The sequence below is a fragment of the Neopelma chrysocephalum genome, unplaced genomic scaffold (assembly GCF_003984885.1).
Source record: "Neopelma chrysocephalum unplaced genomic scaffold, ASM398488v2 Primary Assembly neopelma1_96887, whole genome shotgun sequence".
Lineage (NCBI taxonomy): Eukaryota > Metazoa > Chordata > Aves > Passeriformes > Pipridae > Neopelma > Neopelma chrysocephalum.
In genome coordinates, this window is record NW_020925530.1 from 178,052 (window position 1) to 198,107 (window position 20,056).

Below are 20,056 nucleotides of genomic sequence, written 5' to 3' on the forward strand. Positions count from 1 at the left end.
ATTCATTGATTGTACTCTTTGGACTTTTTTTCTTTATAGGATGCAATCTAAAAATCTTTAATAACCAAGAATTTGCTGCTCTTCTGGCTCAATCTGTGAATCAGGGTTTTGAAGCAGTTTATCAGCTTACTAGAATGTGTACCATAAGAATGAGTTTTGTTAAAGGATGGGGAGCTGAATACAGGTAAGAAACTTTTGCTTTTAATTTTAGAGTTAATTTTTCTTCTTTCACTAATGCACTATTTCTGTCTGGTTTGAAAGTTGTAACTACAGGCTTCTTACTGCTATTGTAGATATGCTGTCTGCAAGTTGTGTGACTTTATTAATATAATAAATAAACCACACGACCTGGTTGATTGGATTCCCAACAACCAAATCTGTTTATTGGAAGCGAACAGCACCTTTTATATGCACTTCAAAACAACACGTGATTCTCTTAGCCAACCGCCATGGGACTTGCCACTGCCCATGTGTATTAGAGTATATTTTGGGGACTACATCTCCCAGGATGCCTCATCCAGCATCCCTAAAACACGTTCCCCACATCTCCCCCGGCTTTATTATTAAGACAAATCATAGAACAGTGCAAATAACAGAACAGTACATTTTTAAACCTTGTAAAACCTTTAACAATTACCATTGTATCACAGTGACCCAGCTCACTGCTTTACCTTGGTTCTTCAACAAACCTACTTATTTGAACTTTTATCTCTAACCTTTTGAATTTGCTTGATATAAACTTGAACCTTTATTTTCTTAAGGGTTTGTGTGTAACTGGGATAAACAACAACTTTATTGATCTGAGGGTTTTTTATGTAACTGTGTGAAACTTCTCTAACTAGGATGAACAACAACTTTATTAACTTGAGGGTTTTGGCATAACTGGGTAGAACATTGATTTTACTTTTCTAAGGGTTTGCATGTAATTGGTAGAAGCATCAACTTTATTTTTCTGAGGGTTGTTTATAAAACTGGGTGGTACTTATGTAACTGGGAACCTTTATTTGTCTAAGGGTTTGTGTAGAACAGGGAAAATTCAACTTTACTTCAACAACAGGGTTTATTGGGGGGTAAATGTCATGAACTGAATTCTTCTAATGTGACCGTGTGGCTGAGGTAATGTTACCTTTTTAAGGCTTAGTGTTTAAAGTGCTTGTACACTCACACAATTCTCTTTCATTCACTCATACACACTCACACCGGCGGCTGCCACTCTCTTTCTTCACATGCACACTTATTGCTTTTAATAAGATTCTGTATTTTTGCCACATTGGTCATTTTCAGTAATAAACATCAGTTGTGCGTCTCTGTCTGCAGTTTCTTCAATTATCACTCTGGTTCTTACTGCTGCTGTGAAGGTGTACCTATGTAGGGTTTGACACACCTGGAGGGAATCCATTTTAGTTCTTTACCTGTAGATATACACGCACACCCCCTTCCCCATGTCACGAGGTCTACCGGTCCCATCCATTGCCCTGATATTAGGTCTTTTATCATGACCGGTGGTTTGGGAGAGGAAAACGCCTGAGATCTGTGCCGTCTCCCACACCCGCTTTTCTCTGCACTGTCACAACCCAAAAAATTTATGACACATGTTGCCCCCCACAGATGCTCCCACGGGCCACAGATGAACCCCCCCCTCCCTGTCTTTTGAGCATGTCCTCTAGGGCACAGTGCGCCCTCTCCACCATGACCTGTCCTGTGGGTGAGCGTGGCACGCCCGTGGAATGAGAGATTCCCCAGTCTGTCAGGAAAGCCCTGACCTTCGCTGAAATGTATGCCAGGCCGTTGTCAGTTTTGATCTTTTTTGGGATCCCTAGTGTTGCAAAGCAGTTAAGCCTTATGACATCCCTTGCCTTTTCCCCAGTGTGTGCAGTGGCAGTTATGTATCTGGAATGCGTGTCGACTGCAACATGAACATATTTTAGCCGACCAAACTCTGGTATGTGTGTGATATCTGTCTGCCATACCTCATTAGCTATTAGTCCCCTGGGGTTAACTCCTTCCTGGGATGGCATGGAGTAATTTGTTGGCAGTCTGGACATGACATGACCATGTCTCAAGCCTGATTGAGGGTGATTTGAAATTGTCTCTTCAGAGAATGTGCATTCTGGTGGAAAAAGGAATGAGACAATTTAGCTTGCTCAATTGTCCTAGGCACTGTAGTGAACATAGCTGCTGCATCAGCCCTTTGGTTCCCTTCTACTACAGGCCCCGGCATTTCTGTGTGTGACCTAACATGCATTATGTAGAATTCAAACCTTCTGTGGTTAACAAGAACCCATACAGTACGTATTTCAGCGAGTAAGTGTGGGTTAGCAACATCTCAAAGGAAGGAAGCCTCGAGACGTGAAACCAAACCTGCTGCATAACATGAATCAGTAACAATGTTAATTGGCTGATCAGAAAACAGTTCAAAGGCAATGCGAATAGCTGCGAGTTCTAGGACCTGTACCGAACCATGGCTTATGGTCTGTACCTCCTTTTCCCACTGTCCTGTAGCAGGGTTTACCCACGTCACTGCAGCCTTTTTGGACCGTCATGATGCATCAGTAAAAACTGTGAGGCCTTTTACTGTCTGGTGTTGACATCTGCGTGTGACTTTTAAGGGTAGGTTACCCATATCTGCCCAAAGTCTGTACTTAGGATAGTGAGTAGAAATGTCACCGTCATAGCCTGCCAAGGCTGCCCGGAATCCAGCATCTTCAGCCAGTACCCAGTCGAGGTTGTCCTTCGTTGCTGGGATGTAGATGGTCACAGAATCCTGTCCATCCAACTCCTGTAGACGTCCTCTGCCCTTAATGACAAGCTTGACAAACATTTCATCAATTGTCCGCACAGTCTTTGGTGGTGACTGGGGCAGAAACAGCCACTCCAGGACCCTCAGTGGATCCGATTCAGCCTGGTCCCACTGAAACAAAACTGCAAATGGCTGGAACCTGCTAGGAACAAGTGCAAGGCAGGTGTGAAGTTCAGGATTTCTCCTTCTGCCTTGTCTGCTCTCGATTGCCTGAGAACATGTCTTTAATGCCTGCTTTGCCTCTGTGGTCAGGGACCGACTAGATGTCAAGTCGGGATCACCTTTCAGCAGCTCAAATACGGGGTGCAGTTCCTCTGTGGTCAAGCCTAAGATAGACCTTAACCAGTTGATGGCTCCTAAAAGTTTCTGCAAATCATTTAAGGTTAAAGTGTTCTTTACCTTAATTGTCAGTGGCTGGGGTGAGATCTCCTGCTGCGTGATCCTCCATCCAAGGTAGGTCCAGGGTTGAGATCGTTGGATCTTCTCTGGAGTGACCTGCAACCCTGCTTCTTGGACAGCATTAAGTAAGAGCAGTTATAACAGTTTGCAACTCAGTCTCTTTGGCCGTGGCGACCAAGATGTCATCCATGTAATGGTAAATAATTGCTGAGGGGTGAAGCTTTCTGACAGGGTGGATAGCCTTTGCCAGAACAGTCTGACAAATCATTGGGCTATTTCTCATCCCCTGAGGCAAAACAACCCAGTGGTATCTCTGCATGGGCTGTGCGTGGTTCAAAGCGGGGATGGAGAAAGCAAATTGTGGCGCATCGTCAGGGTGTAGAAAAATGGTGAAAAAACAGTCCTTTAAATCAATTACCATTAAAGGCCATCCTGCTGGAAGTATAGCAGGTGAGGGAAGTCCCGATTGTAATGCCCCCATAGGTTCTATCACTGAGTTAACTGCTCTTAGGTCATGCAGCATCTGCTACTTGCCACTTTTCTTTGGTATGCAGAACACCGGAGTGTTCCACAGACTGGAGGTTGGCACTATATGTCCTGCATCTAGTTGCTCTTGGACTAGATCTCTTAGGTGAGCAAGCTGTTCCCTTTTCATGGGCCATTGATTCATCCATATAGGGTCATGAGTTTTCCATGTCAACTTAATTTGTCCTTGGAACGGCTGGTCAATGGCCCTCACTGAAAATTTTGAGCATCTCCAGTTGCAATTTGCATGACAGTGCCAAATTGGCCTAGCACATCTCTTCCCCACAAAGTGCATGGAATAGGAGCAACAAAGGGATCTATCTTGGCAACCTGCCCCTCTGACCCCAACACTGTGCGTATTTGTGCATTATGCCTAGGCCTCTGCATGCCTCCAACCCCCTGGATAGTCGAAGCAGGAAAAACAGTGGGCCAGTCAGCTGGCCAGTCAGTGTCTTTAACAATTGTAACATCTGCTCCTGTGTCCACCAAGCCTTTGAATCTGCGTCCATGTATCTGACAAGTCATCATTAGTTGTGCCACAGAAATGGTTTTTGCCCAGAATATTTGAGGCTCACCTGTGCTCCCAAAAGCCCCCGAACCCCTTTCCCCCTCCCCAGCCGGTGACATGCTGTAAAAGGGGATTAACTGGGCAAGCCGTTGTCCCTCAGGTATGTAACAGGGAGGCACTGAAGTCCATGCCATGATTTGTATCTCGCTGTGAAAGTCAGAGTCAATCACTCCGGGTAAGACAAACAAACCCATCCTGGTGGTTGACGATCGTCCTATTAGAAGGGCATGGACTCCTGGGCCTAAAGGTCCCCAAACCCCTATGGGGATCAACACTACGGTGGTAGATGTTAAAGTTACTGGCTCTCTGGAGGCCAGGTCTAGCCCAGCGCTGCCTGAGGTGGCGGTGAGCAAATTGCTAACCTGTTTTCTTGAGCCGTATTTATTTGCTGAACCAGGGTGCGTGGCTTTGCACCCCGTCTGCAGTTTCCATGATGGGAAGGGTTTCTCCTCAGGTCAAGTCAACTCGACCTCAACCTTCATTAGACCCCCGCTTCCCATGCTGACATTTTTGGCATACTGCCGAGGGGGGTTATTTGGGGCAGTCCTTATAAAAATGATCAGCAGAGCCACATCGGTAGCATCTGCCTCTCCCTCTTGCCCCGTCCTGTAATCTCAGCTGGGCGCTTAAGGCTGTAGCTAGAGAGGCTGTGTGATGTTCAACTGATCCGACACCCTGACACGCTCGGACCATTTCGGCTATTGTACAGGTTTCCCTTTTAGGGATAGTCTGCAAAGCTCGCTTACAATCTGGGTTTGAATTCTCATAAGCAAGCTGCCTAAAAAGCATCTCTCTAGCATCTTCATGTTCTATTTGCCTGTTTAAAGTCGCCTGTAGCCAATTGAGGAACTGGGAGAAAGATTCATTTGATCCCTGAAGGACCTTTGTGAAGGACAAGTTGCTATCCCTGTCTGTGCTGGGGAGCTTTCTTATTGCCCTTAAAGCCATTTTTGCTATCACCTCATATATCTCCCGGGGGTAACCTGTCTGGGAATCAGCTACCGTGTAAGCCCCCTCTCCTGCCAAATGATTGCAAGTCATGCCTACCTGTGAACCCCCTGGGTCATTTGCACACGCTGCGCAATTCTCCTGATAGTCTGTTAACCAGATGCTGTACTGAGTTGTAGTTAAAACCATCTTCAACAGCGTCTTCCAATCATGAGGTGTAAATACATATGTGGTACTCAATGTCTCCAAATACGAGAATGTATGAGACGAGGAAACACCACTTTCTTTAACAATTTGCCTCAATTCCTTGGTCACCTCATAGGGCAAGCTTTGGAACTGAGGGTTTTGGCGCGACCGGTATATTACTGGGCATGCATTAATAACTTTCCAGTCTCCCGTCTGCATTGTGTCCTCATGGCATTTTTCCCACTGGTTAACCGACACCCCTGCGCCTGTACTCTCGCTCTCGCCTGGAGGAACCACCGCCGATTCCTCCTCAGCATCCTCTGATGCCTCACTATCTGCGGCTCCAACATACTCGGCTCCCGGCAGTGGCATGCCAGAAGATGGCCACTGTAATGGGAAGGCACCCCCCCCGCTCACGCGGTCGGGACAAGATGGATGCGGAGTCAGAAGACACGGCTCAAGTTCTGGTCCATTTCGCGTGCAAGATGGCTGCACCTAGGTCACATTTCTTTTGCCACGTGGCCACGAGTCATCAGCAACAAGAGGGGGTGAGTTGTCTGGGTTCCCCTCCCCCATGCCGCAGCAGGAACCTTCAAACCGCCCTTGTGTACTGGATTTGCGATTTAAAATTCCTGCCCTTTCTCCGCAGCTCACGTGCACACCAAAACCGGGACCCTCACCACAGCTTACATTGCTCCCCCTCGCTCCTGCCCACGTGAAACCCAACCCAAGTCCATTGTTAGGTCCTCCTGGGTCGCACGTGGTTCTCCCCCACCCCCGTGTCTGTTCCTGGTGTCTGGGGAATGTCTGCGCCTAGCAGCATGGGTGGGGGGTGCAGGAAAATGTGTGTTAGGGTCTCTGGGGGGGTTCTGCTTTTTTTTGAGCGATCTGCAGAGCGTCCATGACTTGCGTCCAGGCAGGAAGGCATTTAGAGGCTTCTGTATTGCCTAACATAGATCTTTTTCTCATAGTCCTGCCAATTTTTTGCCAGGTGTTTATATTTAGAGCTTCTACGAGCAGCAGTCCTGGCGCAATGATTTTTATCCGTGGCAAGAGTTCTGTTATTTCTGCGCATGTGATCTCAGTGGGATATTGTCTTAGCAAGAGACACATTGCTTCTGCATCCCTTTCTATGTCCCAGGAAACCAAATTCCCCATGCTTTCTTTACCTGTTTTCTTCGCTGCTTTCCTCTCGCGTGTGTTTTCTCGCTGCTTTCAGTTCTCGTCGCTTTTGATTTTTGCCACTTCGACTTTCGGCGCTTTCGGTCTCCACCGCTTTCAACTTTCGCCGGTTTCGTTTCCTGCCGCTTTTGGCTTGCGTTCTCTGCCTCGCTTCTCCTCGCACGTGCACCTTCAATTTTTTTGAGCTCTGTTCAGTAGTGCGTCCTCCAACCATGTTCTGCGCTGAAATTTCAACACTTTTATCGATGTCTGGCTTTTTTCCGGAATGTGTTCCTGAGTTTTAGAACAAGCTAGTGCGAACTCAACCGCAATCTTTCTTGCTGCAAGGCAGTCTGATTATCCCTGTTTCAGGGAATGCCTCATGTTGCGGGCACCAGATGTGGCTTTATTAATATAATAAATAAATCACACGACCCGGTTGGTTGGATTCCCAACAACCAAATCCATTTTTTGGAAGCGAACAGCACCTTTTATATGCACTTCAAAACAACATGTGATTCTCTTAGCCAACCTCCATGGGACTTGCCACTGCCCATGTGTATTAGAGTATATTTTGGGGACTACATCTCCCAGGATGCCTCGTCCAGGATCCCTAAAACATGTTCCCCACAAGTTGAACCCATATTTTCCTTTTTCTTCCCATTAACTATGGAGCTTCAAAGTTATAAAGAGCAGAAACTGATTTTAGTATTGCAGTCAGCTGTTGACCAAGGAATGTTGCCAAAGTTCTGTTTCCTTTCTTGGTCCTGCTTGCTGGCTTGCTTATTATGGCAAAATCACTAACAACATCTAGAAGTTTCACAGTTTGTGCTGTGAGATTATTTGCTGTTTGTTAGATGTACAGTCATTTTGGTCTCTGTTCTGTTCTGTGTGGAGTATAATGAGTTCATTAGGTTGTGGTGCGGGATGCAGTTGATAGTATCTGACAGAAAGAATTGGAGTCATTTGGAGTGCATTCTGCAGAATCAAACAGCTGGAGAACATACATATAAGGGATGGCAAATATTTTGGGAATTGTAATGGAAAAAACTTTGCAGGAGTAAGATGACTGTGTTTATGTAGTAAAACTGCTAAAAACAATTTTTTGAGTGGAAAAAATAGCCTTTTATCTGCTTTTTTAATAGATTCCAATTGTATTCTCTATTTAAACAAATCCCTTAAACTTCTCTAGAAATTGTCCACTAAAAGAATGAAGTTTGACATATCAATACCCTATTGCAATACATAATGATTTTTTAAAAATCCATATAATTTCTGAAGTTGAATAATTGTGTGTAGGTTCCACTGTGAATCCCGGGGGGTTGTTTCTTTTATCTGCTCTTGAAATATATACATGTAAATAGCAGCATCAGTATGTGGGGAAGGCTTCTCAGCTAAATGAAGCCAATTTTGTAAAAGTGTAATTAGATTAAATGAGAAATTTAAATAATGGAATAAATTGGTACCTCTTTGTTAGCAAAAGGTACACAAGAAAAAATCTGGCTCAAGTTTAAAGAATTATTGGATTTGACTCAAAAGAAATATGTATACGCATAATTAAATACAACATTCAAATCAGAACAGAAGAGAGGCTTAATCAGTCAGATTATATGGAGACAACTTGTAGTGAATGGAGTGTAAGTGCCAAATTAAAACAGTGGGGAGCCTTTTGGTAAAGTTGTTTCTAAGGAGGGAGAATGTTGGTTGTTAGAAGTCCATAGGATTGGAAAAGCTGCAGTGCAAGCACTGCCAGAAGAGCACAGGAACTGATTACTGGCATAATGCTGAACTAGTTTATTTGCATTTCTGTTTAAGATGATCCTAATAAATTATTGATGCACAAAACTTGTAAGTTATGCTGCAGTTGTGATTAAAGCAAGAAGAGGTTGCTCCTGCAAACACAACCTTGAATTTAAATGAATGTAGTCTAAATTGTCAAAATAGACCAGGAAGCACTGTAAAATCCATCATTCTTGTTAGAACTTCTGTGCTTCATCATTATGTCAAAAAGGTTTCTCATAGAACAGGTTTGGGCAAAGCCAAAGCATTACTTAAATTTTATGTGTATGTGCGTAAACGCACAGGTATGTCAAGGTGGTACATTTTATTTATAAACTTATAGGCTTGGTAGATAAAATAGTTTACAGCTTTTTGCTCAACACATGTTGACTTCAGATCAGAAGTCAAGTGTTCACATTATCACAGGAACTATCCAGGTCTAGGATCATCTTCTGAAGAGAGTTCAGTAGAGGTAATTACAGCAAACAGTGATATGTGAACTGGAAATCTGTGGGTAGAAGAGGCTGAGTTTTAGCTTTGAAACAGCCGTTAGTGACTGTCACTTTTTTATTAACTTCTGCCAGTGGTAGTGCAAAGCCAAGGTCATTGAACTGAACCAGTTATAAAATTCTGAGGAAGTGTGTTATGGAACACGTTGTAGGAGAGTTAACAGTGTTGGAATTAATGAACTGAAAGGATTCTAGACTAAATGGAATTATATTTCCTGTGGTTTAGATTGTTCTTCTATTGGATCACTTTGTTTTGGCATAGGCATTTGGGTCTAAGATAACAATGTTTTTTAGAGTGCTAAGAGTGCACAGACCCCAGCTGCTTGCTTCTCCTAGAAAATGTGAAACCACAGACAACTTTAATCTTCTCACTGGCTTAATCTTTCTGCCTTTTCAGTTCCTCTGTTTATATAAACAGATTTCCTTAAAGCAAAGGGTTGTAGTGCCAACAGTAAAAATGAAGGGGTGGGTGTGTCTGACTAATCTGCTGCCTTTGAATCTTAATGCCTTTGTGCTTTGGCTAAGCTAGAATTACTAGGAAAAACTGGCTTAACAACAGTGGAGTGGGTACAGCGAAATAACAGGATTTCTCAGGCAGAGTATGTCCAATACTGATTTTTTTACTTTGGAGATGAGAATGAAAGTTTTTGAATAACAGGTCTCTAAAACAAGGATATATAGGAGAGTGAATGAAGCTTTTTTGATTATCAACCCTTCAGCTTTAGTGAGACTTGCTATATGGTGTTTCATTAAGGGCTTCTATTGTGAAAAATTATAGGCAAATTTATATAGCAGACAAAGGAAACAAAATTTTTACTTCAGTTGTTTGTGTGAGGATGTTACAGTACAAAACACATGTAGAAGTGTAAGATTACAGAAAATCGGAGATAAAGTTTAGTGTTCCTTTGAGATAGCATCAGTTAGCACAGTATAAACACACACTGTGTTTTGACATAGTGTTTCTGACAATATCTGTCAGTTTCCTTATACATTTATCTTACCATTTGCTCCAAAAAAAGCCAGACCTTATGATTGTAGCATTGTGCTGTTTGACCATGCCAATAGTGCAGAGTCAAGGGTTTCTATTCTGTATTTCTCAGTAGTTGTCTACAAAATTCAAACCCATTTATGCATGCAGACTCTTTGAAGGTTGCAATGCAGCTGCACGCAGCTATCTGTGACGGGAACACCACATTGGTTGGACAATCTTTTGAATTTCTTTTTAGAAGTAAGGCTCTTGGTGTGATACTTGAAGCAAAGGCTGCAGTTCTTATTCTCCAGAGAGGAATATTCTCAACATATTATGGACAAGCATGTAATTATTGATATGTTTTACAGATGTGGAGTGTTTTGGAGATTTTGGGGAGTTTTTTCTTCAAAGACTGTCTGAAAAAAGTTTAGTAACAGTTACGGTAATGGTTGTGGATTTTTATCTTACTGTATATGAGATATAGATGGAAACAGATTTGATCGTATGATGAAGAACTTTATGGCAGCTAAAGTTGCTTTCTGACTTCCCTATTCTTTATTTTCTAGGCGGCAAACAGTAACAAGCACTCCTTGCTGGATTGAACTTCATCTGAATGGACCTCTACAATGGTTGGACAAAGTATTAACTCAGATGGGCTCCCCTTCAGTACGCTGCTCCAGCATGTCGTAAAACTCCTTCCTCTGTTACCAGTGGGCTAAACATCGAGTCCAATCAACAGACTTAATATAACAGTTCATCTGTCATAGTACTTGTGTGTGGTCCCCATGAACTGTTCACCATCCAAAAATGTTTTGTAAAAAGAAAAAAAAAGAAAAACAGCACTTGAGGTCTCATCAATTAAAGCACCTTGTAGATTCTGTTTCCTGTACTCTGATACTAGATGAAAATTTAGTGTATAGAAATGCCTTCTTCAGAAAGAAGATGGAACTGTTCTCAAGACTCTTAATGGTGTTTTTATTGGGTATATAATTGAGTGTCCTAATAGTTTATCAATAACATGAATAACTAAGTAAATGTACATGTATCATGATCTCAAATATCACAGTATTGTGCTGTTCTACATTTTAGTTCCCATAAATAGTTGTTTGGATTTTTTTGATTGGGGCAAATCTCTTATAAAATTCCAAGACTCTACTCTGTTATTCTTTTATATTTTTTATATAAGCAGGTTTTCGAGTTGTCCTAAACATAAAAAGCAGACTTTATTTGTAGAAAAGCTCATCTTTTTGCTGCCTTCTTAAAGAAAAAGAAGATCCCTCAATTGGAAGGGAAAGAAATGTCTTTAAGATTTCACAGATGAATCTCAAGACACTTTATATACCTAATGGGGCCTAAAATCAATTAATATTATAAATTCCGGCTATCCATCTGTGCTGGTTTAAAAGTTAACCAGCAAGGCAAAATGAACTCAATTCAAAAGAGAGATTTATAAGTCAGAATAACAATTTATTAAAATAATGCAATAAGTACAATTATACAGACAGACAATTGGTTTTAATCCACAAAACCCAAATGTACAAACCCAGCACCCTGGGGTATGAACAAAAGTGGTGTACCTTGGCCCACCCCCCGAGTCTAAAGCAAAGGGAGAGGGAATAAACCTGCTGGTGGGAGAGCTGCTGCAGTCTGGTCAGAAGTGGTGATTGCAGTCCAGTCGAGGGTGGTGGTCTCAGCCTGGTTGGGAGCAGCGGTGGTCTGCTGTCTTCCTCTGGGTCCCACGAGAGAGAGCCCCAAGGCTCTGAAATTCCCAGTTATATACTCTCCAGTTCAGGCGGGGGTGCTCAGTCCCTCCCTCAGAGTAGGGAATTCCATAAAAGGGCATGCGGATGCTCAGTCCCTCTTCCATAAAAGGGTATTAGAGCAGGGAATTCCATATAAGGATATCAGAGCGGGGAATTCCATAAAAGGGTACAGGAACATCTTCCCACCTTGCAGGCCTCTACTGACAGCAGTTTTTGGGAAATGGCATGGAGGCTATAGAATACACAGTTTTGGGTTACACCCATCCAGGGATGAATTGGTCCCAGCCGTTCTAACCAGGACACCATCACACTAAGAATATACGTTTCCCTACTCATCTGAGTTGATGCATCTGGTGCCAGAAGTATTGTTGGCAGTTGTGTAATTTGGGACATTTTTTGTACCTCAAATCATCAAAGTCAGTGTTTTTTCTCATGGAATGAGAATTTACTGTAACATTGGATGCTGGATTAAGTACACGAGGTTATTGGCTTACCCCTTACATCTGTATTTTTTCATTGAACAGATGTCACTAAAAATCATTAGGTTGGAGCCAAATACCCTGAAAAATCCTTTCCCAAGGTAAACTACTCTTTTGTCTAGGTTTTAAATAGATGCAGCTTCTTAACATATTTCAGTAACAGAATTTAAATTTTTGATCTGCGTGGCTTTCTATAGCTTACTTGCATACCAGATCATACACATTCATTATGTCATAATGGGTCTTGTTATTAAAAGTAGTTGCTTCTCCAAAACCTTTAGGATAGTGGTTGCTGAGGTATGACTGGCAAAGGAGGACTTCTAGGCTCTTTGTGACAGTGCATGTTATGGTGAACTCTTGTACACTACAGCTGCACCATATTGAAAATATTCTGAAATATATTCTACAAATAAGCCTGGGTTGGGGATGGATCGGGAAACTATAGAAGGATTATTCTGACTTGAAAAATATGCATCTTACTAACAAGCTTGTGATGTAGCTGTCATTCTTCTGTTATTGTGGCAGTAGCAGGATTGCCTTTGTCTGTTTTCCCGTCATTTCATCCATTACACTAGTACTGTACTTTGTAAGTACAGCTAGTGATAGTTTTGAGAACAAAAATATGGCCAGTGTTACAGCTTTTAATCTGTTGACTGAATTGATGATTGTGATGGATATTTTTATGCCATAATGACTAGGACATAGAAGCAATACCAAAAATCAAGCCTTGAAAATGTGTGCCAGACACCTTTCAAAAATTGGCAAGGCAGTTACCAGTTTATGCTAGTTTTACCACTAGACTAATGTATTGGTAGAACTTGTGAACCTCAGAAATAAGCTTCATGTGTGTTGCATTTGCCTAATATGTGAATACACTAATAAAACTTTTAATTCTCATGATGGTTTGGTTTCTTTATTAATTGCTGTCTATATTTTCTGTTGAAGGTTAGGAGTCATTCTAACCCGCCCAAATAAATGGCACAAGTGTCCTGCATGTTGTGGCTGGAAAGGTATAGTTAAGATGTTAAAATCACTTCTCATATAGCTGTTGTGGAGGTTCTGGATCTGTGTGTGTTTAGTGATACAGACTTTTACTCCAGATCAAGTTTATTAAAGCAGTTGCTTTTTCCTACCACAATCAAATTGCATCCTACTAGCTCAGATGTTTACTTTCACCTGTGAAACAGATAAGAGCGACTTGTCTGGGTGAAAGACTCCCATTGCATTTATGAGCAGGTTACAACTTAAACCAGTTGGGTGACCTAATTCTGTAGTCCCCTTACCATGGATTTCTGTATGTGTTCTTTCAGTTATGACAATATATTTGCTTTGCCTTGAGCATTGTAATTAATAACCTTGACTGTACCCCTTTTTTGGTGTGCACTTCCAAGGAGTGTACAAGGACACTGCAGACGTTATCTGTGGACCTGTGGTGCTGCCTGTGTGCAAGGCCATCTCAGTCTGTGTAGGTCACTTTTTTTTAACTTCTGTTAGTACCACTAAAATATTGTCTCCTGGAATTGCTGTTTCAGCCACAGCACAAGGGAATTTATCTGCATTTGAAACGTTTGCTTGCCTATATTTCATTTAAATGCCTTTGTCAGTTCTTGAGTAACTTTAACCTACTCCTGTTTCTTAATCCAGTGCTTTTCTGACTTATCCCACTGCTTTTCTGCTCTTCAAAATATGAACAGTGCCTGCTCAAGCATCTTAATGTGGAATGTCTGTGGTACGTGAGGAATGCAACTTCATCCCTCTTCTCTTCTGCCAAAGTACTGATGTCCAAAGTACAAATGAAAAGTGAATTTTTTTTCAATGAGGCTGTTTTGTAAAATAAAATACTTACCAAGCAGGGAGTACTCAAGTGGAAATGCTTTAAGTATGGGTAGCCAGCTGCTTATCTGTATCATGAAGCAGGAAAAACTCTGTATGTAACTGGTGCCTTAAGTTTGAACTATGATTCTGTGAGCCTGGGTTCTGATCTCTCTCTTGTCACTAGCCCTGTCTGAGCTTGATTTTCATAGTATTGCCAAAGCCAAGTAATCAAAAATCAGATAGTTGATGCAAAGACCCAGGTGTAAAAATTATTTTTGAGTTGCCTTTTGGCAACTTGGGTGCACTGAGCTGAGATTTCAGAACCCTTCCCCTCCAAATTAAAACCTGATTTCATTTTGACATTGCTTCAGGGATGAGGCTTTGAGAACAGTGTCAAATACCTGGACTCTTGTGGCTTTAAATTGTGAGAATTGATAGCAGAGCATCTTCTCTGTGTATTTCCCTCTTCCTTTAGTGCATGTTTCCTATCTAGGTGGTTGTTATGGTTTAGCTAAATGAAGAAGATTTTCTTGCTGAATTTTTTCATTTCATCAGTGTGGTTTTGGAGGACTCAGGGGACACCTCCCCTCTCTTCCCCCATGTGGGGAGGGGGGCAGGGAAGGATGAGGGTCCCCACGAGAAGTGCCACAAGAACTCAGGAAGAATAAAAATTGCCGGAGCCATCAAAACTGTCTCTCTCTGACTTCTGGGGCTATAGTTCAGAAGCAGTCACTGGTCACTCACCGCCCGGACCTGCCTCGCTGCCGGCCCCCCCCGTACCCCATGCTTCCTGCCTCGCTGCTAGCTCCCATGTGGACCTGCCTTGCTATTGGCCCCCCCACGCCATCTTGCCTTGCTGCTGGCCCACGTCCCGGACTTGCCCTGCATCCCAGCTCTGCCAAGTGGGGGTTCTCCCATTTGTTACTGCTACCACCAGCGCCTCTGCCCGAAAGCCACTGCTTCCTGCCAATTGGAGCCCTGCCGCTACCGCCTCAGAGTAATTGCCACTTGTAGTTGCCATCATTGCCATCGCCTGCCGCCATTACCCACCGTCGCTGCTCACCCCGCGCCACTAGCGCCACTCCACATACTGGTACTTCCCCCCCCAACCTTGCTCTGCACATGACCTCTGTCAGGATTGTGTTGCCATCTCGGCAGCATAGACTGAAAGAGTGGGTTTAAATGACATTTTCTCTGTTATTGTTTGGGTTTTGTTTTGTTCCCTTTTTTTTTTTTTTAGTAAAACTGTTATTGATTTTCATACTTCACTTGGATGCCTCGTAATTTTAGGGGTGGGGGGTTTCTATTCCATCAGAGGCCCCGCCTCCTTGGACATATTGTCAGTAAACCAAGACAATAAATGTGAGGCATTGTATTAGGAAAGGGTTCGGATCATACTGAAATCTGAAACCATGATGGCATTGAAAGCTCAACAAAACTGATATTTATTACCAAGAGGTGGCCAACAAAACGAATAAACCCAAAAGAGAGGAAGGAGGAGAGAAATAAGCCTTCAGTACAACCTCCCCAGTCACCCAACTGTTGCATATAAAGCTATCTTACCATCCCAGAATGCCTATAGTTACCCATAGCAGGAGCTGCATTCCCGGAGAGAGTAGGCTCACAAATTGGCAGGTGACCTCGCCAAAAGGCAACGTTGTCCTTGATGTGAAGCTTGCTACCCTCCAAAAAAGAACTATCTGCTTTTATACAATTAACTGATTACGTCTGCCTAGGCAGGTGTGACCAGCACCGCCCCGCCAGAGGTTGTCAGTCCCACCCCCTTGGGTGTGCATCCCTTCAGCGCATGCGTGAGTACTTTGGAATTTCCCTTCCACATGCACAGTATGCTTCGGAGGTCTTTTCTAATTGAATCTGGGGGCGTTACTTCATCAACTCCTCTTCGGTTTCTCCTTCAAATGTCCTTGACAGATGATGAGCCAATCACAGAACACCAATTGAAACAGTTTATACAAGAAGCTCTCTCTCCAAGGACGAAGTACCCGTTTATCAGTGCTTGTTTTCTCATAACTTGGCAGGGAAAGAACAAAACTTTTACAGGTGGCTGGGCCAAACACAGACCAAAAGTATCAGCGTAATTAACCCCTGATACAGGCATTGAGAGTAAAAGTGGAAAAAGAATAACAGTTTTGAATAATCCATTTGTGTATTGGATATAGAACCCCTAAGGCATCACGTTGTTTGATTTATTCCTGTTTATTTGGCATATATTCCTGAATACATATTTCCCATTCATAGGTGTTAATCTTTAAATAGGTTCTAAAACCAAGTTAGTGGCTATTTTTCAGTTCGTAATTTGGATCTGTGGGGTGGTAAATTCAATGCCTGTAAGTCTCCTTTGCAATGTGTTTTCAGGGTTGTTTTCCTACCCTAACCTAAGCTGTTATCCTTGGGGGTTTAGTGATAATGGCACCCAATCTGGGGGAGAACCGCAGGGGAGTGTTTTTTCCCAATCCTTCACCCATTTCTCCTTCAGGACCACCACAAGAGTTTTTGAAGAGTTTAAATGCCCTCTAGATGTTAGAGATACCTTACTCTGTGGTATGTTTGGCAGTTTGCATTATTATACTCTATCTTATTTATGAAGTTAGGACCAAGACCTATTGGGAATGTGTCCAGAAGCCCGCCCTAGGAATGGATAGTTTCAAGTGGCATGGGTTGTGGGAGGACATGGGTAGGTGCTTGGAGAATGTTTCTGCTCCAATGACCTGGAAGTTCACCCTTGAACAACTGCAGGACCCTGTCAAGGTGTTGAGATCGGTGAGGGAAAAGTGCTGTGGTAGATCTATGGAGGGGCAGCTTGTGGTTGCCACTGCCTACCGAAAGCTACTCGACAACCAGACAAACCATTTCTGACCTTGTTGATTCGAGTCTGAGATCTTATGGGCAAAGGTGTGCTGTCTGACAGTAGCAAAACAAGGTATTTAGGAGGCCTTTCTCAGGATGCGGGTATTGACCAGGGGTTCATAAGGGAGTTAGAACCCCTTCATCTCTGGACATGGCTATTAGACACCAGATCAGTAATTATTGGGTTGGAACCACCTTGTGGGGATATATGTGTGGGGCGGAAGGGCTAGGCTGGGCCTGCAGACACATGATTTGCAGCCTCATGGCAGTAAGGCACATGTAAGGCCTGCAGCCAAGATGGACGCTGGGGTCAGCAGCCACATGGCACTAAAGCTGCATGGGTGAACTGTAAATCAATAAGGTTGGCCTGGTAGCCAGCCCACACCACACCCCCGGAGCCTCTGAATGGCTGTAGCACCCCTCACTTTGGATAGGGGGAGAGTGAGTGGTCAGTGAACCAAAGGTCCTGCCTAGAGGGAGTGACCACAATAGCCAAAGTATAAACAGACGCACGAAGTCTCCATCTTGCCTTGGCCTGCTGTCCTCGAAGATGCCAAAATGTGACTTCTTAGCGGTAATTATATTTTTCTCTCCTCTGTTTCTCTCTTTATTCTTTCTTCTCTAATATTTCTTCCTTTACTCTTTTCTTCCTCTTATGGGTAACTTAAACACCTATTTTCTGGATATTTAACTTAAGTTGTGGGTATTTCACTCAAGTTGTATGGGGTTTGTGTTTGCTGGGTACAACAAAGGTTCCCTACTGTTAAGTAATGCCTACTAGCTTGAAACCCTGAGGCTGTATAGATCAGAGCTCAGAATGCTGCTTGGAGGGAAGCAGGGGAGTCCTTTTGTTTCTAGTAGCCTGTTGTAATGCTTTTGTGAAGTTGTATGTTGCTCCTGTAAAACCCTTTTTGCCAAAATGCCTATTTTCTCACCAAATTAAAAGAAACCTCTTACAGAAAAAGTGTATGGCTTTTTCTCCAGACATGAACTCAAGGTATCAAAGAATCAAAGACTTTACAAGAGTTTGTGTGGGCAAAATCTCTTGAAGTCTGAAATTAAAGTGTACACCTGGTAAAGCTTGGAGCTTCTAGACTGGGGTGTAACAATGCCTTTAAGATGCATAAGAGAGAGGTTTGTTTACAGAGACGACCTGCAGGGGCATCATCTTTGCATTTGGGAGACCAGGGAAAATGGGATCTGATGCCTGAGAAAAATGGCACTGTTAAAGATACTTTTCACAAGGGACAGGCAATCCAATTGCGACCCCGATAAGGTCAAGTGTACATCACAGATGAGGTGGAACCTTGGATGCGCAGGGCCAATTTCCGGGCAACAATACACTGGAAGGAAAACCAAGAAACAGTGGGTGCTATGATGAGTAAACTCAATACATATAATGAGATTGTCCATGCTCTGTTACGGGCCCGTATCTCTTCTGTAGAGAAATTAGTGGAGGACCTCCGGGCACTAACTGAGGAAGTTAAAAATGACCAAAAAAAGCTCAGAGAGGAGTTTAAAGAGAGCATTGTCCATGTCTCGCCAATGCAAACTGGGGCCCCTGCTATATGGAACAGGCGTCTCCCGGCAAGGGAGAGGAGGTACACCACATGGGGCAACCTGTGACTTTTCCTATGTGAACATGGAGAAGACATGAGTAAATGGGATGGAAAACCCATCGATGCTGTATCAGCATGGGCACAGCAGTTAAAAGGAAAAATGACCAGAGGCAATTCCATAAGGATGGATGTAGACCCAGTCTCCTGTGGGGAAGCCCCTAGACAGAACCAGAGGGATAATAACATGTCTGATCCCTTTGAAGGGACTTCCTCTATGTACTCACAGGGAGAAAGCCATGATTACCAAGGCCAGCACTAGAGGGACCCTGCCTCTAGCCAGGTAGAGGCACGGGATAACTGTGTCTATCAGACTGTGTGGATCTGATGGCCTTGCACATCAGACCTACAAGAATACAAAGCTTTGGTTGACACTGGTATAAAATGCACTCTAATGCCATTAGGGTATGTGGGAACATTTCAGTTGTTAGAGTGACAGGGGGTTCTCAAGAGCTGAACAGTGGTGGAAGCTGAAGTGAGCTTGACCGGGAAGGAGTGGCAGGGACACCCCATTGTGACTGGTCCAGATGCCCCGTGTATCCTGGGTATCGATTACCTAAAGAATGGGTAGTTCAAAGATCCAAAGGGGCATCGGTGGGCTTTTGGGATAGCTGCTGTAGAGACAGAAGGGATTAAACAGTTAAATGTGTTGCCCGACCTCTCAGAGAACCCTTCTGCTGTGGGACTGCTAAAGGCTTAGGAACAGCAGGTGCCAATTGCCACTGCAACAGTCCATCATTGGCAATACCTCACCAACTGAGACTCTGTGATCCCCATCCATAAGAGGATCCGTGAGCTGGAGACACAAGGAGTGGTCAGCAAGACTCGCTCACCCTTCAACAGCCCCATTTGGCCTGTGCGTAAGCCCAATGCCTTAAAGCCCCTAATGGTTTTTTATTTTTCTAATATTTGTAAGCCTTATAAGTTTTATAAGTAGTAGAAGTAGATTTTAAAAGCAGCAGCCCTTGTCCCTCTACCCTGTAGCACCCTTTAGTTTACACATTCCTTAACCCTCTTACCCCATTCCATGTATCCTATATCAATCCTACCCCCGAATCCAGTAGAAATGTTTAGTCTCTTGTCAAGGCAAGGCCCGTTCTGTTTGGAGAATGCTTGTATCTTGGCCTAAACTGCAGAACAGAGTCAAGAACTGGGTGACTGTGTACCCTCTGTGCCCCAAAGAAGATGAAGATTGATGAAGAGAGGGTCTCAAAAGCCCACAGACCCAATTCCCAGGGGTGGGCCAGGGGGTGGACCAGAGCAAAGGCTACGGGGTGGACACACTTGGGATTGGACAGATATTATTATAAAATGTAACATCTCAAGCACAGACACGGCGTGTCCTGTAACATCTATTGCCTTGGCACAATTAAACCCTTTCCTTATCTCACCCTCAATTAACTGCTTCTGAGTTATTTTTTTCTTAGCACCAGCTGAGCAGGCATCAGCTGTTGACCCGAATGGGGAAACTTGGACTTGGACTTCTTCAGATCAGACACTTTCATCGCAGGAATTCCTCATCAAACCAGCTTTTATCTGAGATAATTCCTGCCCCGGTCTGAGAAAGCCAGCTCCAAAGAACCCACGGAAGCAAGCATGGAGCATAGAGGTGAGATAAGAAAAGGCAAAATAAGGGAAAAAGGTACCTTCCTCGGTTAGCAGCTGCAGGA

General features: G+C 43.4%; 1 protein-coding gene across 2 annotated transcripts in view; it reads left to right on the forward strand.

The window, feature by feature from the left end:
* The window catches only part of LOC113960786 (mothers against decapentaplegic homolog 2-like), a 53,320-nt gene extending 42,667 nt beyond the window's left edge, over positions 1–10,653 (forward strand). Inside the window, exons 9-10 of one of the 2 annotated variants that reach the window (XM_027670539.1) lie at positions 40–184; positions 10,412–10,653. In XM_027670539.1, coding sequence (XP_027526340.1) covers positions 40–184; positions 10,412–10,535 — 269 coding nt within the window. In that variant the 3' untranslated portion in view covers positions 10,536–10,653. The remainder of the gene's footprint in view (positions 1–39; positions 185–10,411) is intronic. The other variant, XM_027670540.1, reaches the window with a different exon arrangement.
* Positions 10,654–20,056: the final 9,403 nt, after the last annotated feature.